We start from the raw sequence: 26,909 nt of genomic DNA, 5'->3' as shown, positions 1-26,909 counted from the left end.
TGACAGAGAGGAGGGTTAGGAAAGAGATGAGGAAACATGGAGAGGAACAGCTGGAAAAAGCCAGTCTGTCAAGATCTGTCTTAAACCTGTAGTTTCCAACTGGTGTTTGTTGGAAAATCACTTTAGTGCTTCAAAACAGACAGCATCCTCCTTATGGAATGAATGGTGCTGGACCTGCTGCTTGGTGACGAATAACATGCCTTTTCCATTGCTGTTTTTTTACCTTAGCATTATCTGTCTTTCTTCAGCTGCTTGTTTAAAAATAAAGACTTCAGTGTGTTAATACTTTCACCTTAGAGTGTTGGGATTTAAAGGAGCATGGTTGTATTTTTGCCGTTGTCTAAAATAGGTGCTTGCACTGCTCGTGTGGAATCACGCCAACGCGTGAGTCGAATTGGTAGCGAGTCTTAAGGTTCTTCCCTTTTCAAGAGCTTTGGTCTGGCAAAGAGCGCTTCAAACCAGCGTTTATCATGAGTTGTGTAGAGGAGGGAATTCTTAAACATCAAGTTCTAAAATTGTGACTGCTCACTTAATAAAGACTGCTGGGGTTACTCAAAGCTAGAAATAGGTGGAAATAAAACCAAATTAAATTAGGTGGTACTTGTTTAGCTCGGCTCTCTTCACCCTCTGTTTGGATGAATAAGAAGGAGCTGACTAGCTAAAAATAGAAAGTGGCTTTTCTGTTGGCAGAAACCAGTGTATAATGACCATAAAATCAGGAAAGAATAGCTTCCTAGCGTGAGTTTGTTCTTAAGAGAGCAAGTGAAAAACCTTCTTTTCATCCTTGTAATGCTGTTTCTAACTGCTGATTTTTATCCATTTTGCACTGATTGTTTTCTGACTTGATTTTAATGATCCCCAGATAAAACTAAGAAACAGTTCCATGCAGCGTTTATGAAGCGTGAGTGTGGGCTGAGCATTGAGGAGAGTGTTCAAAGTTCTCTTTCCCACCATTGCTGTTCTCCTTCCTCCTACGGCTCCTGCATAGGAAACTGAAATACAAGGGATATGACTAATGGGTATAGCTCAAAAATTGCACCGAGTTCTGCCAGGTCTCAGCTGAGGGGTAAAGAGGCAACAGCTGCTGGTAGTGACACTTGAAACAATCATTTTAATTATGTTGAGAAAGGTTCAAAGCCTGGAACTGCTTTGCAGTGATAAAATACACTGAGTGTTAAGTATCCTTACAACGGGCTACTGTATGAAAACTACTTGTTAAATCCATGAATAAGGTGCATTCTCCACTTCACAAAGAGCTGTCTGTTGTTGTAAGGACTGCTTTGGAAGAGGCGGTGGTGAAAACTTGCATTATAAAGGACAGTGCTCACCTGTGATTCATCCTTGGGCTGTGAAAACAGTATTCAAACTCTTCTCAACTTCAAGTGCTGGAGGTTCTGCAGCTCTCACCGAGGAACCTACTTAAACTTTCAGCTTATCTGTTAGCTGAGATCTTTTGTAACTCTAAACTTGCTTTCCTGTCATCATTTTAGGCTTTTTATTCCTTTAATCCATGCAATTTAGAGAGAGCAGGGTGTTACCTTCTCATCAGTAATTCTTTTCTGTACTTCTCCAGGTTAATTGTCAGGATGTTCTTGGCAAGTTTCATTTTCCTGGCTGTTCTGGTGCCTCTCCCTGGATTTCCTTCAGTCACATTTTCTGGAGTGTGATGTGTAAAGCTGGACATGCTTCCAGTTGGGACCTGACCAAGGTTCAGCAGAGTGGAAGGATCGCTCAATGTGTCTGCAATGTGGCATTCACGTTTGCGTCACAAGACAAATGGTTTCTTACCATAAACCACTGTTGGCTCATGTCCAGTGAGATCCTTATGGTCATCAGATCTTACATGGGAGGGCTGCTGCTTTGCTTTCCTTTACTGCTTAAAATCAGATGTTCCTGTTACATGGCATCTCGACTGCTTCTGGTGTCTTCCCCCAGCTGTTTTGTATTTTATTTTCTTGAGCACCCTCTCCTTGCCTTGATATTTATCAGCTTAAATACCTTCTAGCCTGTCATTGGTCTTACTTTACTCTGTTTTCCATCTTCTTGCTTGTGTGCGCTTGTATGCTATATCTCATAAAAACCCACATGTGGTACACCAGCCTGCGTTAATGAGGTCCCTTGTATAGGGCAGTATTAAGAGCTTTACTAAAATTAGGAAATCTGTGCCTGTTCTTTCTCTTCTAGGGTCACCTTTGGTTTTTAACTTTGTAGTATGGGGTCAGATTGTCATGGGGAAGCTGTGTTGCATCACAAGTAGGCGATACAGCTCTGTTCTTCCATCCCTCAAGCCCTTCTCCATTTTTGAGCACTTCCAAACAGATTTATTCTGTGCCTTCTGGAGACTGAAACTGGATTGACTGGTCTGCAACTCATTGGGTTTTCCACTTTAAATGGAGTCACTGTTTGCCCTTTTCACCCGTCTTCCATGAGTCCTGCAGAAGAAGTTGCACCTAGCACCTTGACACCCTCAAGCTTCCCAGAGCAGTTGGTAATCTGATTCTAGGGCTCTTCTCCAAGACAGTTTATCTCTATGATCCTCCTTTTTTTGAATGGCATCTGTGACAGCAGGAGCTCTTTCCAGTTTTTCCCATGCACCCAAGATTCTGCCCACTCCAAAGCTGTGCTGAGGTTCACAGAAACCCAGCAGTGGTGAAGGTGCTGCTCCTGCTGGCAGAACCGGGCGCTTGATGTGCAGGTTTACTGTCTGATACAGCACATGAATGCTTGAGGATGGCTTTTGTATGTGCAGTCAAACTTCTTAAAGCAACCTGCTTGTCTGTGTTTCATAGTGATTGTTGTGACCAGGGATTATTTTCAGTTACTGCTAGAATAGGAAACCTGAGTTGTACAAAGTCAGAGGGGGGAGAATGTCTGCTAAAACATAACTCTGGAATTATCAAAAGCTCTACATCAAATATAATATCCAGTTGTTTGCACTGTGATAATTATCTGAAATGGTATTTGCATGCTTTTAGGACTCTTACTTGAAATATTAAATTTATTTTCACTCTGTAAGTTAAACACTTTTTTTGATATCTTGTACTACGTGGTCTTTTTTGGGGGGTTGGAGGAGATTGAGTCTAAACTAAATACAATTTCAACCTGGATTGAATGTCTGTATCTGTGTCAAAACTTGAGAGTATCTATCCACTAGTAAGATAAATACTGTAGGCTTTTAAAAATTCATGGCCTGTTGATAAGCTTGAAGCTTATTTGGGCCATCTGTGTGGATGAAGTCACCACTTAACGCGCTGACGCAAACTCATTCAAGAAAAAAAGACAATAACTTTTGAAGCTGTGAAGGGTTCTTCGTCATACGGTGTCAGAAGCTGTAGATCTCTGCTATAATTAAGAAAGAGGAGGTTTTTGAGAGTGAGGTTGGTTTTTTTCACCGTTCCTGTTCAGAGCGCAGTGGGTAACAGCACCGTCATGTCACCATAGTATTTTGGTTGCTGGTAGGTGTGCATGCATGGGAGAGAGTGTGAGCAGTGGGCTCTGATCCTGGGAAGCAGATGCCGAGTAAATGACCCCAAAGGCACACTGCTGAGGAGCTGTCAGGTAGGAGAGCCTTTATCCTTTCCTAATGGCTTTCATGTTGAAATGGGGTAGGAAGCAGAAATCTCTGCATTGCAGCTGATTTTGAAGCAGAGAGGAAGAGACATCGAAAGAGGGAGGAAGAGGCATCATGCTTGTCTTCTGCTCTTTGGAGATGTAAGTGGAACTCCAGCAGGTGTGATGGAGTCTTGGGGACACAGCGTTAGCTGCAATAGCTTTTGCTATCAGGTTGGAAGTGTTTTGATGTATCGAAGAAAAAGCAGAGGCGGGAACAAATTGTCCAGATGAGGAGGAGGAAAGTGCCCAAGACTAGGTGACTGGCTAAGTGGATTAGCATTGTGAGACCTTTTTGTAGAGGAAAATTAGATCATAATGTCCTGTTCTGGCTTGAATAAAGAGAAGAAGGCCTTAGATTGCTCTAATTTGTATAGGCTTCTTTTACATTACATGTTTTAAAATGAAGCATTAATGAATCTGTTGAGCCAAAGTGCTGCTTAGTGCAGCGTAGCAGTGGAGCTCCTTACTACTGCCCACATTCTGTGGGTTATTGCAAGCTTTGAGTGCACATCAGGAGTGTGGTGCCTCTCCCTAGAGCTTGTGCGGGTGGTTGGAAACCTAAACTCACTGCATTTTCTAACAGGCATAGTGAAGACAAAAGAGGAAGGGGAATATAATGGACTAGAAAAAGGAAGATGCAATCAGACCAGATCTTCAGCAGTAAAAGTGGAGGAAAAAAGGGTTTAATTCTGGGAAGCTGATAAAACTGTCAAAGAATATATTTTAAATTGAAAAAGAGAAAATTGAACTTAACTGCCTACCAGAGAGCTTGACAAGGATTCTGGCAATGCAGAAGGCTCCCAGCAGACATCACGGCAGACCAAAGGCAGACTGAAATAATTCGGTGAAGGCGTACAGCAGGAGTTTGAAAAAACAGATGCTTGAGTGCATTTTTAAAGAACGAGTCGATACCATATTGACTGATTGCTCTTGGATTTTTTTTTTCTTGTCCTAGTTTGTTAGAAAAGCTTTGTGATAGTTCACTAGGATGGTCTGCCTCAGCAGGCTCAAGCTGTAAACACAGAAGTATTCTAATTCCTATCTTATCCATTCAAAACTCCTAATAATGAATTAAGTGATGCCGAACTGGTTACAATGCAGTTATGAACTGGGATTCAGCTGCACTGTTTCTATTAGTGTTGTTCGATTCATGCAAGTGTTGTGATGTGAAGAAGCTCTTGTCTTTCTGTGATGCTAAATGTTGTATGTAGTGACTGACATAAGTATTTGAAATATTATGTGATGCCTTCTTGCTTGAGGAAAATCTGAAATGAATGTGACAGGCCAGAGCTTAAAAGAGCAGAGGAGATGGCTGTGTGAGTTCAGGTCCCTTGGCTTGGGAAGGAAAGGAAGGTGCCTTGGTAACAGGGTACCTTCCTGAGACCGTGGAAGGCGGTGTGAGAGTTGGATATGGGTGGGTTTGGTTTCTGTTGGTTTTGTTTTAATTCTCAGGCAGTAAAGGATAATTAGTAAAGCAGTGATTGAGAATGACAATATAACTGCTCCATGGAGATTGCTTTGATCTGTGATACGTAGCTTTTCGTGGCACTGTGAAAGCTGGTCTCTTGTCTTGGGCACAAGACTGGTGAGATTAGCCAGGCTGCTGCGTCCAAGGATTAATTTTCCCCTGCATTGTTGGTGGGGTGAGGGCAGCCTGGTGGTGGCAATCCCTAGTGTTACAGAACCGCAGCTTTTAATTTTTTTTTTTTATGATGCCAGACTACCTAAACGGTGAGTTCAGCAGTTAGTGGCTGTTGAGGGTTGCTGCTCCACTAGGAGAGAGTTGCCTTGGGGCTGGAGCACCTCTACTATGAGGACAGACTAGAGGATTGAGCTTCTTCAGCCTGGAGAAGAGAAGGCTTCCTGTACCTGAAGGGGGCTCCAGGAAAGCTGGGGAGGGACTTTTCACAAGGGCTTGTAGTGATAGGATGAGAGGTAATGACTTTAAATTGGAATGGGGAAGATTTAGACTAGATATTAGGAAGAAATTCAACATGATGAGGGTGGGGAGGCGCTGGCACAGGTTGTCCAGGGAAGTTGTGGCTGCCCCATTCCTGGAGGTTGGATGGGGCTTTGAGCAGCCAGATCCAGTGGGAGGTGTCCCTGCCCCTGGCAGGATGGTTGGAACTGGATGGATGGGTTTTAAAGTCTCTTCCAACCCAAACCATTCTATGATTCTATGAAATATTTTCAAATTCCGGAAGCGATTGAACCCCTTGGGTTTGCGACTCGGAGCCTGTCTGCTCCTGGTCTTTGGAAGTGGATGGGCTCCTGTATCTGTGCATGTTGGGAAGCTAGAGCTTCCCTGGTCTGGCTCTTACGGATTTTCCACTGCTTTTTAGTGCTGAGGAAGAAGTCTGACAAAGGGAGCAGAGCTCTTACTGGCCCTACGCTGCCTATGACCCATCCCATTAGAAATAAGTGGGTTGTAGGTAACCTGATGGTAAGATCTGAGTATGTCTTGGGTGTACTAGTGGGTTTGGTGCAGGTACTTCCAAATCACTGGTGAGAGGATTATCTTCAGCAGTTATTTCAGCAGTTAGACATTCTAGTTATACTTGGGAAGCTTTTCTTTTGTACAATTGCTCTAAGTCTGACCTGAGAGAGAAATATATTCAGGTTACCCCTCCCTTTGTGCTTAGCTTTGCTTTAAGAAGTGGTATATTTGGTGCCTCATCCGTCCCCATAGTGTAGATACTAACACTGCCACTTATTTCTGTTGATCTGGTTTCCTTTGGAGCCCTTTTGTTCTTAAAGCTTCATCCCTTTTCGTGGGCCTGAGGCTGACCATCAGTCTCTGCTGTGATGCGGTGTCTTCAGGACTGCCAAAGAAATGTTGCCTTTTGCAAAGTTGTCCTCTCCCTTCTAATACGTTTGGCTTTGTGTGTCTGTTGATGACTAACACCCATCAAATAATGCTTTAAGATTGCATTCACTTTTGCGTTTCCCTTTCCAGTGTAAGTGCTATCACCTCTGACCCTTGTATTTTTGGAAGTATTTGAGCTTTATCCTATCTCTTCCAATTCTTTCTTTATGCAAAATAGTTGGGAGTGATGCTTGAGTACCTGGCTGTAATCGTTCTGTACTGTGAGAGCTTCTCTGCTTGTTGTCAAACATGCCAGCAGTTTAAATGTTTTCATTTCCTTCTATAATTTCATTTGTATTTAGATTGGACATGGTGCAACTCTCCCCATTTTCCCCCTGTAACTTTGGCAGAGGGCAGTCTGTGGTGATGCAGCATTCCCTTCCTGGCTGTTTGTTTCCAGAAACAAACTGCTTGATGTCACCAGGACAGTTTGCATCTCTCTGCAGTTTTGAGGGTGCTGAGACTTAGATGTTTGCATGAGACTTAGGTGCACCTTATCAATGGTTTACTTCAGACTTAGTTTGCTAAATTTCTAAGTCACAGGTTGTTCAACACTTTGCTGCAAGCTCTGCAGTGCTCAATAGCAGCTTGTGGTCTCCCTTAAGGGTATAAGATAGCTTTAAGCAAAGTTGCATGTTTTGGGTCTCAGACTCCAAAGCTCGTATTTTTAGCAATACTAAGATCAATGTGGTGACCCCAATCTTGAGCCATATGGAGTAAGGAGAAAAAAAGAAAGGTTGGTTTTGGTTTCTAGGAAGAGAATTAGTTGGGAAAATGGAGCAAAAATGACAGGACAGAGAGAAATAGCTTTTAAGGAGCTATAAATAATGGCCAAGGCAGGAACTGTAAAAGGCCATGGCTGAACACAGAACTGTTTAGAGCATTCTTTTTCCCTATACCTCCATCTTCTCAAATTGTGCTTTAAGTAGATACAATGTGGTGTGCGGCTTTTCAGTGCACAACAAGCATCTGGGAGCTGTAGTTTTTTGTCAATGGCCTGTATCCATGTTTTTCAGCAAAGTGTTATCGCATTCTTTTCTCTTGTCCCAGTATTTGTCTCTTCTAGGCAGTAAATGAACCGCAGAGATGATTTCTCCTTTTAACAGCACCTACTAAATGTGCACCTGGTATGAGTGTGTACCCTGTCCTGCATCGCTGCTCTCCTCTTTGGGGCCTAGTGTCACAAAAAAGTGGATTTATAGTTCCCAAAGGGCTTTCCAAATAACGTACTGTCCTCTTTTTGCAAACTGAACCAGAGCTGTTGCCTCTCAGAGATGGAAAATTGCTAAATAAAGCTTTTGGGTTTCTTTGTGGAAGAGCAAACTTGCTCTGTGATGGCAATGAGGACATCACCTCTGTTTGGGAAAACCCTCAGCTGCAAACTCTTGAATGCTGACAGATCACTCCACGTTTCCCCCATTCTTACATTCTTGCTGTGAGCACCACTGTTAGAGGCCTGGTACAGAATAAATTCTTTCAGTGCTTTCATCTGCTCTCTAGTAAGGTATTGAAAAAAAATATCTCTTAATGCTGTTGTACTATAACTGCACAATTGGACAGGATTTTTGGTTCAAGAGCATGGGAAAGTCTTCTTAGCATCGTCATTGTGTTAAGCGTGACAGCTCTTTAACAGGGCTATGATATAAAGTAGATTAAGTATCTTTTACTGAGTTTAGGGAGATGATTCAAATTAGATATTAACCAAATTGTTTGGGTCAACATTTGTACTCTTCTCAGAGAACAAAATACCTCTGAAATGTAGTTAAATATACTTAAATATATCTCAGCTGTGAGTCTGGAGCAAGCTGGACTTGAGTTCTCTCAGTGGTTCATATGTGCTGGATCTTGCCACGGACTTCTGTGTAGAACTTAATTTTCTTTCATATCTCATGATTTTTACAGTGAAGTCATCTCGGACCTTGCCTTTATAGCTTTTCACTCCCATCAACCTATCTGTTTAAATGTGTTACCAGTGATGTGGTGGTACTGCTGCCAAGTTAAACTCAAGGCTTTCCGAATTAATGGCTTAGTGAGCTGTTCAGAGCTTTCCTGCTTTGATCCTTGCAGAAGCCTTCTAGCACATACAGGTTTGGGCTTTCTTTCCCCTGTTAATTAGTATTGGTAGCATGATGGTGGTGTTCTGTAAATATTCTTTATACAGAGCAAAGGGACAGGTTTCTGTCAGTACTTCATGTCAGCTCCCTTTTGTGCTGCCTGTATGAGACCAAATCTGTTTGGCCCTTGAGTGGATTGCTGCTTTTGCTGCGGAAGATATTGGGGTTAGGGAGCCCACTTGGGAGATTCCAGGTTGTGTTTGGACCTGTAAGGCTGACTTGCTTAGCTGGAAAACCCAGAAGCTCAAAAGTGGAGCTCTTCAACAACGACTGTCACTCCAGGGATTTGTTGCCCTTCAGCATGTAATTTGTGTGAGGTGTTAGGACAAAGTCAATGGATGGAGTGTCTCGGTTCCCTGGGATGAGCAGCCTGTGGCTGCAGGAAGGTGGTTTCTGCATACGGATTAGGATGCACAGTGTGAGTAATCACCAGTTGGGCTTGCGTTAATCTTGGCTGGTGTTGGACTTGAATTTCATCTCATATTTAGCGGTATTTGATGCTGAGGAGGAGCTGCCCCCAGAAGCTGATTTTTGAACTAACACTCTAGTGGTGTCAGAATGCCATGTGGGATCAGACCCCCGGTCCAAAGATGGATCTGATTTATGATGTGACCCTGAGGCCGCTGCGTGTGCTGGCAGACAGCGGTTGAAGGGCAAGGCTATTTCTATTGGCATGTCCTATATATGAGTGATAAGTGCTGGCAGGCAGCTTGATGTGGATGTTGGGGCAAGCAAAGCCTTCCTGTGGTCAAAGGCGTGTTTGTGGGCTGAGACCCATCCAAACAGGGAGAAGCTGAACTGTGCTGTGGGAATGGCTTGGGGAAAAAAGTGATTCCAAAATGCAACTTGGAACAAGCATCTCTCAGTTTGCACAGGAGCATAAGTAAATCTGGTAGACAAATTGTCATCTCTGCTACGTTTTTTAATACATTTCCTTTCTGCCTGCCTTCCTCTTTATTCCCTGTAACTGGGATGCTGTAATGGTGTTCTGCTGGAGAGCAGCCTGGCTTTGGGCTGTGTACACCTCACAGCTTGTGTGAGCAGTGAGATGGAGACTTAGCTTGCTAGAGATGTGCTGCTCTGGAGTTAGCAGGTAGTAGGCAATAATTCTCTCCAGCTGTGAAGAGCCTAAACTTTTGAACTAAATAAAGCATCCTTCCTCTAACCCCATCCCTGCAGTGGGGCTGATATTTTACACATTGTGCTCTGCTAAAGCCTGAGCTCTGGTTTACATGAAAATATATTGTACACAAAATGTATTGTAGCTTCTGCTAACAGCATTTTTTTTTTTTGCTGAATGATTTGCTTTAGCTCTGCCTCAGATTGTGTGATCTCTTACATAAGCCAACAGTTCTGCAAAGGGCATTTCTTTAAAAAGGTCGGTGTATTAAAATGCTCTGCTTCTTCATCACGGATGAGAGTGAGCAGCTTGTACTGCTGCAGAATGCATAAAAGGGAAAAAGAGGGTTTGCCATTCAGTGTGTGCTTCCTTTCTGCTGAAGAGGGATGTAATCAGTGGCCTCTCAAACAGGTTTGTTGGATGAGGAAAGGTCAAAGTAAAATTAAGGAGTACTTTAAACCTTTAGCTCTCTAGTGGCATAGTCTGGCGATTTTAAATAGCTAATCTGAACACAAGGTATTTTTGTTATCCTCAACAACGTTTTATAGTGTTTTCAATGGCTTTAGTTGCAAATCTGGTGCTCTTAAACATTGAGATCTTTACCATGCAGACTTTGGTTGCTGTGTTACATGTGAACACTGGAACGTTTAAATCGCTTTCTACTGCAACTCAGCTTCTCAGTGTTGCAAAGCTGATTTCCTTCCCACTTATTTTGAGGGAATCGGTTCCTAATTTATTTTCTTGCAGCGTACAGGAGCTTTTCTGCTCCTGTGTGTTTTTGCTTTAGAGAAATTCTTGTGTATTTCTTAGCTGCAGCGACAATATTTCTGTAGTGGCCTCAAAAAAGGAGTTAAAGATATTAAATGCTGGCTTGCTTATTTGTTTTTTCTCCCTCCATGGTTGATTGTAAATATTTCCTTCCTAAGCTGTGCCAGAGAGAAGCATAAATGTATAGAATGGGAAAATGATGCCTGTCTATTCTGAGGATGAGGCAAACTTAATCGTTGGAAAAACCATTTGAGAAACTAGCCTAAAAATTCACCTTGGAAGCAAATCTCTTGTGATAAACACTGGTTCAAATACATCAAGAGTTCCCTGACAGTGTGTGCTCTTTTGAACAGCCGGGCATGCAAAAGCAGCCGTTGCTGCACAATTACAGAGCTTCAAAAAAGCCTGGTGTCACATCCTGCACTGTGCGGGCATCAGGAAGCAGCAGTTCCAGCCTCTTCAGGGGGTGAGGTTGTGTGCCTGATGCCAGCGGCCAGTGTGAGTATTTGTTCTTGGAGCGTCTGTATATAACGGGATCATTTGCCTTCAGATTAGAAGAGTTTATAGCTAAAGGTCTTACTAGAGGGGGAGTGTGGATGCTTTGTGAACCCAATAACTGTTTTACGTGTCTGCTCTGAATTCTCAGTTGACTGGAGAATGAAAGCCGCCTTAAGTCACTTGGTTCTTGCATCACTCCTGCAATGCTGAACCCTTTGGTGTGTAGTCAGCCCAGGGGAATGTTTTCTGGTCATGTGTAGCAGCCAGGAACGTGATGATGACAAGAAACCTCTTTGGGATTTTTAGATATAATGGTAAGACTTCCTTATGTTGTGCTGGCGTTGCCCTGAATTGAGATGCCGGTTTCCTGGAGTCACTCAAATGGCTTTGTCATCTACACTTGTTTAATTGGCATTATGCAAGTTGTTGGTCCACATGAGCTACCAAATAGTTACCCCGCCTTGCCTTTCTTAAAGCACAATTGAAATGCCACAGAGCCAAATACAGTTCTGGTTAGGGTGTTGTCTTCTGTGCTGTGTGTGGTGTATGTGAGTTACTTCAGAGATGGTTCTTGACTGAGATCCTTTAGTATTTCTTTGAAATATGAAGAAATGTGCTTTTTGAGGCCCTGAACAAATTCATGGCCTTGCTGTTGATCTGGATATTGCTAGCTGTTTCACAGGCAAGTTAACATGTGCTTCAGCTTGATCAGATCTGGCTTCATAAAGTCTCTGTTAATCTAGCATTCATTTGGAGAGCATTGGGCCAAGCAATGTAAAGCGAATGAGAGTTTTCTATACCTCCTATAGGAGTGAATGCTTTAATACTGTCTGCAATGATATTTAAGTGTCCATCCAACCAGGATGCCTGAAGCAGAAAGAATTGCTTTAAGACACTAAGTCTAGGGCAGAGAGGCTTGGAGCTTTCTAGTTTATACTCCTTCAGTGCCTCTAAGCAGATGGGCTTACACAAAACAGCAGGCTTTGATAAGGAAGAAGCTATAAACTGAAAATAGAACTTGCAGTTGAAAATGAGCTATGATGGGGACTGCGGAACACACTTTAGGGACAAGTTTGTGCAAAAATAGCATCTTTTTACCCCATGTCTGCTCCTCATGTGTCAGCAGAATAGTTCATTTAGACATGTATACATAACTGCTTTAGTTACCAGCACTTTCAAGTCCTTTGCAGAAAAATATTTGGGTTGGTGGGATAGAGATCCTTAACAAAGAGAGCAATTAAATGTTGATCTCAAGCAATGCTTACTGTTTTGAAGTGGCCTGTATCTCAGTTTTATTCCATTGGTTTTCCATTAGCTCAGTGAAATACCAAGTTCCCCAGCTGTTTGTAAAGACTTAAGTCAGTGTTCCAGGTACTTCTCCAGACTGTGCTCTATTATAGTCCCAGAGAATTACAGGAACTTTGTTCTTTGCAGCTAAAGAACTAGGAAAAAAGATCTGTGGACTCCTGCACTTCAAACTGTGATGGTAGCTAGCAGGCTGGCATCAAAGTGGAGCCAGAATGAGGGAGCAGATACTGATTTCTTGTTATGACTGTTGTTCTCCTCCTGCTGGATATTCTAGGCTTGAATCTATTTCCACATCGTCTGCCTTGTGGTATCAAGCATACAGGTATGAGGTCATTGGAAAAGTAGAAATTAGCACTGTCTGCAGCTCATGGAATTGTGTGTGAGACAGATGTCCCAAGAAGGTTTCTGAACCCAAATGGTTTATGAAATGGCAATGTATTTGAAGTGAAAGTAATGTCCTGAAACTGGAAGTGCGGAGCTGTAATTGCTATGATACTCCAGTGCCTTTTCCACCCAGAGGTATTCCTGTGAACCTTGCCTTGTTGTGGGGTTTCTTCAGTGAATTATGCTTACCAAGATCAGATTTTGCACGATAGAAGTGACTGTAAAATAATAGTTGAACTTCAAAGTCATTATGGTGCGAGTTAAGCATTGCTGCTTTTATTCCAAGGGAACTTTTGAATAAAAGCATCCACAGCATGAATGTGCGTGGAAGATAAATCGGCAGCTTGAGACCTCAGCCTGATCTAAGTTCGCGTTTGAGGGAGGCAGCTGGGCCAGAGGACCTTTGGAAATCCTTTCTAGTCTGAGTTGGCTGGTTTGTAACTGAGAAGCTGATCACTGTATCCTTTCTCCATCCCTCTGCATCCATGCAGAGAAGTCTTTTTTGGCTGTGTGGAGCATATTCCCAGGATGGCTTCTCAGCAGTGAAGGCTCTAAACCATTTATTTGAAGACTTTTTACTTCAACAAACAAATGAAATTGATTTGTCCACAGATCTTTTTGCATGTCAAACTAAGTGAGGTTTTCTAATGCAGGGAGAAATGAGGAATGTTGGTCTGCATCCAGAAAATGTTAATCTTCATGTCTGCAGACCTGGAGAAAGTAATCCTCAGGTTTCTTTCTCTGTGAAATGAACCTAATGCTGCATCATGGGCTCATGCATTTTGTATGATGCTCTGTGGGTAATGTCTTTCTCTGTAGCAAGTCATAACCCACCTTCAGCTGTATAAAGCTGCACGATGAGATTGCAGGAATTAATGTCATGTATTGCTCCAGTTCTCGGTATGCTTACAGGCAACGTGGGCCTATCTGGACATCTGATGCGTGTGTCAAAGGGCTGCGTCTGTAGTTGGCTAAGGAATAGGGGAAAGCAGGCCAAGAGAAGTAATGTCATTTGTTGAGTTTAAGGAACTGGTGCCGTCCTTTTAGGAGACAAAGGTGGTCTGTGATGGTTATGGGTGCAGGGGCAGCTGTTGAGTTATGCTCAGCAAAGAGGGCAGGGAGTGCACTGTAACACTGAAACCCTTCTTTTATCAGTGAAGTGATTAAGAACAAACCCATTTCTTATCAGCGATATGATTAAAAACCACACTCTGCTGATAAAAGAATGGGAAACTATCAAGCCTGTTAGATGGTAGGTGAGAAAATGCAGGTGCTTTCCATGGAATTGAGGTATCTTAGCCTCCAGCTGGTGGGCAGTTCTCACTTTTTTGTAGATTTGCCTCATTTCAGATACTTTTGCTTTGTATAGGTAAACATTGGAAAGAAAGTCAACATTAATTAGGTGGCCTTTTTTCCATCCTGAATTGAAGGAAAAATGCAATATTTTGTCAAAGTGGTGGTATCTCAAAAATTTTACACTTAATTAACACTCTTCAGTGAAGAAGAAAAGGGTGTTAATTAGACAGAGGACCAGTTTAAGCAGTAGACCCTTGGTGCTCAGGTTTTCAAAGTCTATGATGAGTACAGTGGGAAAATGGAAGGAGGAGAGGAGAGGAGAAGGGCAGCTGCTCCTTGCAGTTTGCTTTGGTATCCTGGCACAAGTTACAAGTGTTGCCATGTAATGAAGGGGACAATAAGCTCAAGAACCTCAGGAGCGCAGGGTTGATGACATTTGCGAGGGTAACGTCTTGATACCTTGATAGCTGCATATCAATATGCAACCTGGAGCATTTTGGGTAACATGAGTCTATAGAATATGTAAAACTTCACTTTTTGTTATCCCACTGAGGAAAAGCATTCCTGAATTCATGGATTTACAAAAATGAATGACACTGTTAATAAGGGAGTCATCTTAGTTGGCCTTCAGGGAAGCAAAAATGGATCAGCCAGGCTCTTCTTTATTCAGTTTACAAGTAAGTGGAATTGCAGGCAAAGCTCTCGCTCAATACACAGAAATAAAATCTCCAGCTCTGTGCTGAAGGCTTGAGAGTAGTGGAGAAACGCTGAAATACAGACGTGTGTAGAGCTCATAGGACAAATGGGAGCCACCAGCCTCTTGCTGTGTACATTGCGGTTTTCACTGTGATTATAGTCAGGCTGGAAAGCATTCAGTCTCTAAGCAGGGTGTAAAGATGTGGACTGCTGTGTTGTGGGTTTGTGCTGAAAATCAGGTTTATTTTTGCACTAGCTTTGCATATGCTCTCTTTTTGAGCTTTGAACTCTGTTTTCATTCTTGATGTAAGTGGCATTCACTAAAATATAAAGATAGTATCAGGATAGAATAGGAGCTTTGTCTTGCTTGGTGTGCGCTGCTTTGCCCTCGACTATAAAATTGCTTTTTACAGTTATGTTCCTTGTGGTGGAAAATGCTCTTGGAAATATATTGCATCTCCTTCATTTGGGTCACCTTCGTATGCTCTTGTGTGCATGTCCTGCTTTGAACCTCCCTGAAGAGCCCCTTGTGCTCTTGGCCCACAGAGCTGTTTCTTGCCTGATCTTTGTAGGCTCTGTTTTCAAGATGGGCTCCTCTTAATGTTTGATGTTGATGGGCTTGGTCTTGTTTTTTGCCTTACTCTTCATGCTCAATACATGTGTAACTGACAGAAATTAGTTTGTTAGGGCTTTTTGCAATACTTGCATTTCATTTAAACTGGGATGTTTCTGTCCTTGCTGGGGCTGGTTTAACATTTCCTTTCCTCAGCTAACTCTTACGTACATTTTCTTAAGGCAAAACCTAGCTGTATTTTTTTTAAACCTCTTTCTCTAGACCAGACTTTAACTTGGGAAGACCAGTATTCCCGCTGCATGGCTTCTCCATTGCCATTGGCATTGATTCTCTTGCAATCCAGTGCATCTGATGTTAAATTTCAGTGAACATAAAGATATTTAAGTCAGTAATGCAATCATTTCTGCAGCGTGGGGGTTATGCCCATGGCAGGGGAGTTGGAACTAGATGATCTTCAAGATTCCTTCCAACCCTAACTATTCTATGTTTTTGAGGTATTGCTTTCTGTGTATTCTTAGATGAGTAGATTGCTGCTGGCATTGTATGCTTAATTGTTGATACCTCTATCAAGATCCTCTTTATGTGTGTTCATTGTAGCAGGTGAGGATGTTGGGAACCTCTTTGGCCATAGCAATAGTGGTCTTAAACTACTCAGGAGTTGCCTTTTGTGTCGTTCTTTCATTTGGGCTCCGGCCAATGTAGAACAGAAGCAGCTCTACAGGCATCTGAAGTTTGTCATGATTAAAGATTTCCATGTGCTTCAGATCTGTATGCATTTCTAGCTGTGTGCTGTATTTAACCCTGCAGTGTGGTGGTCATGTCAGCAAGAGGATGAGCCTTGTTCCTTCTACCAGCACCTCTTCTAGAGGTACACAGTCACTAACTCTCATCCAACTTCTGTTGATAAGGGAAGTGGCTGTAGTGGAAAGGGTGCTGCTGCCATGGGAAGCTGGACAGGGTGTTGACAGTACATAAAGCTGAGGTTCAGTTATGGGCCAGAGCTGGAATGTAGCTTGTCATGGCCTCCCTTGCTTTTGGCCAACAGGTAGCTCAAATATTGGCAGAAGAAAAATTAATCTTTCAAAGGTGTCTGTCATTGATAAAGTCTCATTAATGAAAGCAGTTTGCTTCGAGCGGTGAAGCTCTTACCCTTATTTAAATTATCTCTCTTTAGGGTTCTTGTCCACTCTCCTCTTCTGAACTTTACATTTGTTTAACATGGAGCTTTTCCAGCTCTCTGGCTCTGGTCTCTGCTGTACGTGTTTCTTTTACTGCATATGGAAATGTTTGGCTGCCCTTTTGAATAGCTCTGTGCTTCTCCTCGCCCCCCCGTTCGCATGCACCTGCCTTTCAGAGTGCGTTTTTAAACCAGGATTTAGTGGTTTATCACTGTGGTACCAGTTGTTAACACACAGGTTTTGCAAATGGGAAGAGCCCTACTGTGCGCTGGATCTCATTCATCTTTGGCAGAGTTTTATGTAGAGACTCATTTGTTTCTCTAATTTTAGAGCATTAGTCCCTTGCTTCCCTCACCTTTATCCTTACAATTGGTGGATGAGATCAAATTTTCAATAAACAACTCCCACTTCAGAAGTGATTTAATTTAATTGCCACTTGTTCTTCGTTCTGTCCTCCAGGCAGACAACCATCAATTATTAACAGCAACAAAATTGGTTGGAAACAGAGCAGCGTACTGGAATAGCTACACCTTTGGGACCATCATGTGTTCTTTTTCTTGCATTCTGGTACATCATGAACATTTGTGAAGACCTTCAGAGGGATGCTTAACAATAGATTTTTCCCTTGTTCTTTTACGCATGGTAGCAATTAGCTTTGAAAACATCCAACTGCCAAACACAACCCACCTCCTCAAACACCTTTTAATGAGGATAACTCCCTCTGTAATAGTGTAGCTCATTAGGACTGTAATGAAATCAACGCAGCTGTCAGTGCAATGAAAATTTAGCATCAAAACTTCATAAGAATATTTTCTTGTAAGCACTTGAAGAAGCGTGTTCCTGTTATCCTTGACATTAAGAATTCACTTAAGATTGGGGCTGTTCTGCTTCCCATGGGTCTGTATGGCTGTAAGCTGTGATCTGTGAATTACCGGCTCCTTTCTCCGCCCTCCCAGGAGCCCTGACCTTTGTGAGCTGTTGGATGTTGGCCCCGGTTCTGTACAGGGCTGACACTTTAAGCTGCAGCTGAAAAGGATTCTTGCAGACAGTGCTTCCTGCGGTTTACGCCTTGGAAATGACAGCTATAAATTACAAATAAGGTTTTCTGTTTTAAACAGGTATTGTATAATGACTTAAGCCAAGAGGTCAAGGCTTTGTTAGATTTGTTTGCATTTTGATATATATTTGTTCTTTTGATGCTCCCATCTCCAGAACTGCAGAACACGGTAATAACAAAGCAGTGAGTACTGTGCTTGGAGAAGACCAAGTAAGGAAACTGCTGTGCTCCGAGAGGCTCTTATGTAAGCAGTGAAATCTGTGTAGTGTCATTCCTGTTTGCTTTTGAGCAATTATGGAAATAACTGCCTGTTGCCAAGAAGCAGGAGTGCTTCAGTCTCCAGACTCCTGTTGTGTTACAGGGAGCATTCTCTAATATTCAGCCTTTTTTTTTTTCTTTTCTTTTTAAATGTGTCTGCCTTGGTACTGGCAGATTGCAGCTCTCTTTGTAGCCTCTGGTTGTATATCTTCATCGGAAATGGCCCTCTGGCAGATGTACAGTGGCTGGAAGCATCGCCTCGACTTACTGATGCTGTTTGATGTATTGCCTCTGCTATTTCTGAACGACTCGAATGCAGAACATTAACCCTAGACTCCAGTGTGGAGTTTTTAATAGCACTGCCGGTCCTTTGTAATGCTAAGGTTTTATTAATTTGCATATGGGGGCTTTTCTGCTATCTTCATTCCCATTTATCTTTCCAGGATTTTATTCTAACCTGGAATACCTTTTGAAAGAGCAAGTTTTTATCTTTTGATGGGGTGGAGAAGGCCGCCAAATCCAATTTGTGTTTTTTCTTTGCCTTTATGGAGTTATCTGTGCTGATGACCTGGTTGCTCAAATGAAGACAGCTCTGCATTGAAATTCATTGTAATCTGAGACATTGTTTTTCAAGAGGATTTGAAACTGACGGAAAGGTGGAGTTTAACACTGAAACCCGGAGAATATTTACTATAGAGACTTTTTGATGCGATTGTCCAGTTTAAAAGTGTTAAATTATTTTTAGGCTCAGTGCAGAAGTTATAAAGCATTTAACGGCTTAGCGAATGCAGAAAGTAATTCAAAACTGAAAGCTTTGACAGCTTGTTTTATTCAAATTCCTGCTACTCCTTTTTATAAGAGGATGTACAGTACTCTTTCACAGCACACATGTCTATTGTGTAGCCCCAGCAGCAGTGCAGATCACAGCTGGTTTAAAATACACTATTACAGCCCTTTGTCCCTGGCACAGCAGCCAGGTGAGAGGCCTTTCTTGGAGAAATGGTTGCTTGGTAGCCAGGAGAGCTGGAAAAGCGGGATTGAATTGCAGCTTTATGGTTTTAGGTCACTTCGCCTTTGACTTCAGGGATGCATTTCACTCCAGAGGAATTAATCGTCTTTTTGCGTCGGTGTTTAGTGGAAACTGGGGACCTGTAGGAGGGGGATCCCTACCTGAGCGATCACTATCTCTCTGATTGAGAGTGGCATCTGGATATTGTGGTGGAAGGTGGGGAAAAAGAAGGCTCTACTATAGGGGGGAGAACCACGTATGTTTGGAAAGAAGCTGGGCTGTTTTATATGCTGCTGTTTCAGCCTTTTACGCCTAGCACACTACACTAAGACAGATGCCAGTTTCGTAGTTTTACATATGCCTCTAAGGGAATACAAAGTCTTCCTTGTTCAACACCCCTTGAAACGCGGACAGTCCAGCAGAGCAAGATCATAACCCGGTCTCCTGTGTTCCCTTAAGCAACAGTGCAAAACCAGTGTGATGCTTGTTAACGTTGAGAAACAACAACAGTGTTGAGTGGAGTTTGTAACTGTGAGTAATTATGGCTCTTCAGAGCCATAGCTTTTCTCCTGTTTCCCTGCAGCAGTGGATTGTTTGCTATGGTATTTCTTTGGAGCATAGAGCTCGCCTCCTTTAGTGCTACAGGACACGGCTGGAGAATCCTTGTCAAATGAGTTTGTAATTGAAACCATTTCTGGGGGTGATATTACCTATCTTTGAGCATTGGTAGTGTTTCTTGCAGCTCAGTTGCTCCTCAGACAGGACTGTGCTGGGAGGGGGCGCTTCCTGCTTGTGCTCTGGAGACTCTTGGTCTTGTGTTCTTGTCCAAATGATTCTTTAGGGATGCATCCCTAGTGCAGGCTGTGTAACTGTCAGTGCACAGCTCTGTATTCCACTGCTCCCCGAGTGAGGTCCAGCAGTGTGGTGGGGAATGCTGTTTAATGAGCGTGCATCAGAAATCTTTCCAAGGCTTCAAGTTCACCTTTCCTTCTTCTAAAATCTGTCAAATTCTCTTTCTGAAAATAAGCTGGGAATTTCAGGAGAGGGATGAAACAATCTGAGCTTTATCAGCTGTGAGGCACTCTGACTCTGTGTGCCGATGAGAAGCCCTGCTGCCAGGGGAGCACAGCAACAGGACAGGGTTTGCTGCATAATCTGTCTGGCCAGCTGTATTCTAATCTCTTAGTTTTGGGGGAGGGCACGCGGGGGAAGAGACAAGCTTTAGGGCAACACTGTTTTCAATAGATACCTTGGAAAATAGGATTGAAGGACAATTTAGTATGTCTGTGCTCTTAATTGGTAAGTATTGAAGGATTTCACGCCGTAATACTGATATTTTGGCCTGATCATGAATGTTAGCACAGCATCTCCTTTCAGAAAGCAAAAACTGTGGTCTGTTGAAGTACCTTTGCTGTGTGTTTCCTAATGAACGGAACGATCTTTCTGCCTGTGTATGTATATACCACTGAAATTCCCTTTACCTTAGAAGGTTGTGACATTCCTGGAGCTGTCATGATCCAGCTACTTCAGGAAAGTATGTCACTTGTATCTTGGGAAATTCCCTTGCCTTGGAAGTCTGAAATAGATGGTCAAAGCAAGAGTTCACAATTGTGAGCTGTGTAGGGCAGGAGATTAGAGTTTTACCCTTTTTACCCCTGTAGATAGGTCACATAGAGCATGAAAACTCATCGGAGAATTTCATCTGGCCATGAACGCTTAATCCTTCCCAATTTTAAGGTCTGTGCAACTGAAAAAGGTTTATAAGCCCATCAGGCTGCTCTGCAGCTTGGAGGTACCTCCTAGCCACTGTGCATTGCAGCCCATGGCTTCCCAAATACAACTGCTACAGTTGGATCACCGGAGTGGGGAGGACAGGCACTTTGTGCTATGAAGCCGTGTCTCCTCTGAATACTCCAAGTGAGAGCACACTGTTCTCAAACTATCACCCTCCATCCACAAGTGCTCTGTTGTGCTTTTTCTATGACAATTGTGTTGTTGTAGATGCTAATGTCTTCTCTAACTGTTTTCTGCACCTCATTGCTTTGTTCTATATGAGATCTTCTGTTTTCTGCCACTCTGTCACTGCGTTTCTGCTGCCCCTCCATCTAGCTGGGTTTGTCAAGTCGCCCATGTCAGAAACTAAGCTCACGGGGGACGCCTTTGAACTGTACTGTGATGTGGTTGGGAACCCCACTCCAGAGATCCAGTGGTGGTATGCGGAAGTCAACCGGGCTGAGGCTTTCAAACAGCTGTGGGATGGCGCGCGGAAGCGCCGTGTCACCATTAACACTGCCTACGGGGCGAATGGGGTGAGTGTGCTGAGAATAACCCGCCTTACCTTGGAAGACTCTGGGACTTACGAGTGCAGGGCCAGCAACGATCCCAGGAGGAATGACTTGAGGCAAAATCCCTCCATAACGTGGATTCGAGCCCAGGCTACTATAAGCGTCCTTCAGAGTGAGTCCGGCCCCCCACAGTAGTGGTACTGTAGTAGCTAGAGGCAGTCTAGTGACCCTGCCCTCCCCTTACCCTGATGAAACCCTCTGCTACCTTCTCCTGCTGTTTGAACCCGAGACCGCTCCTCCGCCTGTAGTGCTGACGTTGTCTGCCATCTGTGTCTCTTCTCCGTAGGATCAAAGGACTTGAGGAAAATCTGTGGAGCTGTTTTATAGCTTCTGTATGAAAACAAACCCAGTGTTGAACTTGTGTTTCTTCCCTACCCCCTTTAGCTTTGTAGTAGGTTTCCAGCCACCCCACTGCTGCCTTCTCCGTGAGTGCCTTTCTATTTTATTTCTGTGTTCTTCCCAGGTCTAACAATTTTGTTTTTATTTCTTCTGTTCTCTTGGAATTGCTCTGAATGCCTTCTCACATGGTGTTGGTTGCATATATGCTTCTGTACAAACCCTTCCCTTTCAGTTCTATGTGACCTTTATTTACTGTGTAGATTTTTCCATGAAGTCATGGTGTTTCTTTTCCTTCCTGGACAGCGGTGTGTTCCTAACGCTTTCTCTGATGCAGCAGTGCTGACCTGATGCTGCCATTCTTAATCCAGCGTCTGCAAGGAGGGGGCATATCCTCCCTCAGCGCCGAACTAATAACTTGAGCCAAATGACTTTCATCTGAGAATGCAACTTTTGGCAGCAGCAAAGCTGTCAAAAGCAGATATTATGGTTGACCCAGAACTGCTTTTTCTTCTGTATTGTTACAAGACTTTTCCTATGTGTTCCGCCTGCTTTTAAAGCAGGCCCAGACGACTTTGGAAATCTGTTATCATCAGAGTCAGCAGAGAAGAACCCCATTTCATGTTGTGAAAGATGCAGAGCTCTTGCATTTGATGCAGACTTCTGAGTTGTAGGTAGAGTGAATTAAATCCACAACATGAGCCTGCTGCATGGAGGTACAGGAGAATTTCCTTTCTTGGTGATTTCTCAGTGTCCTAAGGTGGCAAAGAGTAGAGCATAGGTGTTGTCTTGCCATGAAAATATATATATATATATGAGAAAATAAGCCTTTTATGTACCGCTTTGTGTTTTGTCTGGTTACGAAGATGTCAAACTCTGTACTTAAGTCTCGGTTATGTTTTTTGATACCTTAAAGACACACCCAAAACTTCCCTCAAAGCACGGTGCTGCAGTCAGCACTGCTGGATCAGAGACCTGCCCTCTGGAAAATGGAAACAACATTGATGTCTGTGGAAAAATAGACAGTGAACCCAGTGATGTGGATTGACTTGAAACTTTAAGTGGCATTGGATCATTCAGTTCGACCTGCTCAGCTTTCAGTCCTCATGCCTGATCCCTCCTTTGTCCTTTGTGGTCCCAAAGGACTTGGATTGGTGGATTGCTTGCATGACCCACAACAGCAAGAGCCATGTAATTTTAGGAAATAATACTGCCTTAAGACAAAGCTAAAATAATTGTCTTGTGGGGAGTAACGTCTCCTGGAAGTCCTCACTGGCCCTGCTAAGATCTTTAGTTTTTCTTGAGTGTGGTCAGCCTGTGGTGGTCCTGTGCTCCTCTCTTTCTGCCTGGTCAGTTCTAGTAAACTGAGGGAGAAAATCCTTTGCATATGAAAAGTCACCATTTGGAAATTAATTAAGGTGAAGGTGTCTCCATATGGAAAGTGGGTTTTTACTCTCTCAGGCTTTGACACGACTACTAACCTGGTCCAGGGATTCAAGTTTAACCTTTCATCTTCCTCCCCAGTTAACATCATCTTATTGCATCTGGTGCTACTAATCCTGGAATGTGTACGGTGACTCCACTGCCAAGTGCCTTGTGCCTGGGATAATTCTTCTGCGTTTGTGTTTTGTTCATGGGGGGAATGTTGAACGGAATGCTTTAACAGTTTTACTCTGTAGTATTGTGTGTATTAAAAGATCTGAGCAGCTGCTGTCTGGGAAATGGACCGCGTGGACAACCAACTCCTGCGTGGCTGTGCTGGAAATGGAGATAAAGCAGGTTTCCAAGCAGTCCCAAGAAGATAGGGACAGCCTTATCTGAAGCTGCCGACAATGTCTCAGAGGCCGCATTGTGTGCGTGAACACGGTTTATCTCTGAAATGAGAATTTCTGACTGAACAGTGTTGGAGCTTCCAACTGTGTTGCTGCCGGCCTTATCTGACATCAGCATTACTGAAGAGGAACATCAAATGTATCAAAAGAGCAAAACCCCTTCTCACTGCCTTTTGAATCACAGCTTGTCTCCAAGACCAAAATGTGAATGCAAAGGGGTCAAGTGTGACATGATTTTTAAGTTAGCACCCAAAACCAGCATCTGACTTCTGTCTCATTCCTTGTGTGGGGAAAGAACTTCAGTTATGGATGGTTTTTGTTACTGTTGTCTTAAAAACTAATCCTACATAAAATGGGCAGTTTAAATGATGTGTAAAAATATACTCTTCAGTAACTTGCTCTTTGAAGTGGACGTCCTTCTTCAGATGTCACTCTCCTAGGAGTATTCCATTTGCAGTTTGTCTTCCAATTAAATTGGGTTAAGACTGCCCGATTGCTTTTTTTTTTAAATAAATAAATTGAAGTAACCTAAATGAAGGTAGAAGCTGTAAATGGGACTGTAGTTGCCTTTTATTTTTAATCCTAAAACTTAAAGAAGCTGCAAGTCAGACGCAAAAGACCCCAGCAAACTCCAGCAATGCAAGCTTTAGGCAGCTGGAAATATTCTCTGGATGCTTCAGCTCAGCAGAGACGTAGGTGGGAATAGGTGGGAATCAGCAGAAGCTGTTATGGTTCGTTGCTCTTAAAGGCTGAAGAGTCCATTAGCAACAGAACATGAAAGCCAGAAGATTATCGCTGTCAAAACCCTTCTGGATTAAGTCTTTCTGGTTTCTGAGGGACTAGATTCAAAATGTGGTGACTTTTCCCTGTTGCTGGGATTTGTGCAATGCTTTCCGATGGCAGCGTGTGTGCTCTCTGTGCCCTGGGTGGCTGCAGGCTGTGGCTCAGCACAACACGATCAGCAGCAGCATCTGTCCTAACAGTGCTTGTGAGATGCAGTTTGGTCCTGGTGACACCTGTCCTGCCAGCATTCTCCTCCTGAAAGGAAACCCAGCATTTATTTCACAGGCCGCAAACTTGCGGACACCACTTTCATCATCTAAGGAAAAGGTTTAAACCAAACCCCAGTGTAATCAGTGAAGTCTAGCAAAAGTTTCGTTCTCTGGATAATTGTCCTGACAGAGTTCCTATTTCTAACATGTTGCTCCACGTATTTTCAGAGCCCTATTAGTATCTGAGAATGCCACAAACTTTTTGTGGGGAGTTTGTATGGCTTTATATGCCTTTAACAAAATAATTTTGTGCCCAATAGGACCCAAACAGATCCTTCCCTGGTTAAAATTCCCAGCTTGGGAACAATGAGGCAGAAGCACAGTTGAAAATGTGTGATAACTGCAAAGCGTCTGAGAAGTGTCGGAAACCCCTCCGTTACTGCAGCACCTGCCAGTTTTGCTGCAATTAAATGACAGCCCTAGTTTTAAATAGCTGTGAAAGAAGCTGTGTAGCCAGCCTGTAAGAAAGGGGAGAGGACATAGAGGAGTCAAATGGCTTTGTCAGCATGTTAGTAGGTGGATATTTTTCCTCCTTGCCTCTCTAGGCAATGATCTGAGTTCCATGCTATTGGATGGGTGAATGTTTTATGAGTTAAAATGCAGCGTTTCTGACCTTACTGGTATTTTCCACTTCCCCTGGTTTTATGTCATCATTTGTATTCCAAGTGAATATCCCAAAGGCTGCATGGGTATGACTAAATCTATATTCCAAATATGTTACCACAAGGCATAACAATTTAGAAGATTAGAAATCCTTTGCTGACTGGCAAAAATAATGACTACGGTCATTGCTGACCGCCTTCCATGCCCTCCTGCGCCCTGCTGCTGACCAGAGGAGGCAGTCTGTGTCCTCAGAGAGGCTGGTGCTGTGGCAGTGCTGCTAGTGAATCGAGCAGCTGCCAACAGCCACGGCTGTGGAATCCATTTCACCCTCTAGAGTAAGGAAATGCATCGAAGTCTGAGGACACAGTGACATGTACACAGCAGAGGCTGCTGCAGGAGCGACCTTTGATTCACGCTGAAACTATAGCCTATACCAAATCTTGATATTCTTGGAAGACTAATAGCAAGAATTCTTAAGTTTCCCTTCAGCTCTGTCATCCTGTGTCAGGGGGTTGGGTTTTAGAACAGAATACTTGAAACTGTATATGAGCCACGAGACCTTCAATAGAAAGGTCTCTTTTTCTATGTTTGGGAAGAAACTTTTCTCCAGGTATTCTAAAAATCCCCTGGTCTTGTTTGTTAGAGTAGTAGCCAGCTGCCACATCTTAAGAAAACATGGAGGATAGTGCCCTTGTACTAATCCTACCATTTCTGAAAGGTTTTCCCCTAAAAATTGTGGATGGGGTGTCACCAGGTAAGGTTGTGGTGGGAAACAGCCAGAGTTGCAGCCAGCAAAGTGTGTAACTCTCAGTCTGTTTGTGAACAAGATTCACATTTTTTGTCTTCCTAAATGTTATTTTAGAAACAAAATAGCTCCCAACTCTAATAACAGCCTGGTGTATATTCTTACTTTTTATTGTTAAGCTTTACGGGCTGCTTTCAGCCATTCTTCATCACATTGTGCCTTACTTTCCCTGCGTGTTTGCTCAGCTTTCAGCCATCAGAAGAGTTGTGCTGTTTGAAATACCTTGCGTGCACGGGATATTTTCACTAGGTAGGTCTTTTTGCAGGGGGAAGGCAGAAATATGCAGAAGACTGTTTAACTTTGAGGGTTCTTCTGTATAGAAATGGGTTTGTTTTAAACCTCAAAGTAAGGAGAAAAACCAAGGACTATCCAGAAAGAAGTTGCCTGCGAGGACCGGCTGGTCTCTTATGTCCAGTCACAGGGCACACGTCCTCCGATGGCACCGTCAGTAGTGTGTGAGAAGTGATGAGCGGTATTGCATAGAGATCTGTAGTGATGTTAAATGTTAAAATAAACAATCTAAACTTAACAGTTCTCTTTTTTCCATGTAGGGGCGCTGATCCGTAAGGTGCTGCCTTCGCTAGTGGTCAGCTCTTCTGTTGTGACTTTCTTGGTGTCTCCCAACTTAGTGCAGTGCCATTCCTTGTGTAGTCTTTTTTCCTTCCTGATCCCCCTTTGGAGTTTTAGGCTAGTGTGGTACGGTTGCCAGTGAAGATTTGTTGCTATTTGACGTGTCCTTTGTTTCAGAGCCCAGGATCAATGCCAGCGAGGATGTAGTCATTCAGCGGTATGATTCGGCCGTCACATTGCAGTGTAACCTCACCACAAGTCCCAGCCCCCTTTCTGCCAGCTACTGGGTGAAGAACGGAGAGGAGATCCCTGGCACTAGGAAATCTTCAAACACTACAGAATACAAGTAAGGCTCTTGGGAATAATCTTCATGCTACACTGGAGACTGACAGACCTGGTAGACGTACAGCTTTGGAATAGGGAATGGGGTGCTGGGAGTCTGCGTTCACCTTCACAGTGGTCAGACAAATGGAGTTGATCTGCGTGAGAGGCTCCCCCAAAAGCACACTTGTGAATAGAGGAGCGATTCTGGAAAGGTGATTGTCTACATCTGTCCCAGCTGGCTCTTATAAATGTAGTGTCAGCACAAACATAATGTAAACATCTTAATCTAAACTCATTTAGTTCT

At 43.2% G+C, this 26,909-nt stretch overlaps 1 protein-coding gene across 2 annotated transcripts in view; it reads left to right on the top strand.

The window, feature by feature from the left end:
- NPTN (neuroplastin) overlaps positions 1-26,909 on the top strand; it is a 56,123-nt gene that overhangs the window by 3,050 nt on the left and 26,164 nt on the right. For both annotated transcript variants that reach the window (XM_054077333.1, XM_054077332.1), the window contains exons 2-3: positions 20,848-21,195; positions 26,459-26,627. In XM_054077333.1, the coding sequence (XP_053933308.1) occupies positions 20,848-21,195; positions 26,459-26,627 (517 nt within the window). The remainder of the gene's footprint in view (positions 1-20,847; positions 21,196-26,458; positions 26,628-26,909) is intronic.

This window comes from Cuculus canorus, chromosome 12 (assembly GCF_017976375.1).
Source record: "Cuculus canorus isolate bCucCan1 chromosome 12, bCucCan1.pri, whole genome shotgun sequence".
In the NCBI taxonomy this organism is placed as follows: Eukaryota; Metazoa; Chordata; class Aves; order Cuculiformes; family Cuculidae; genus Cuculus; species Cuculus canorus.
This window is presented reverse-complemented; position numbering and strand designations above follow the sequence as displayed.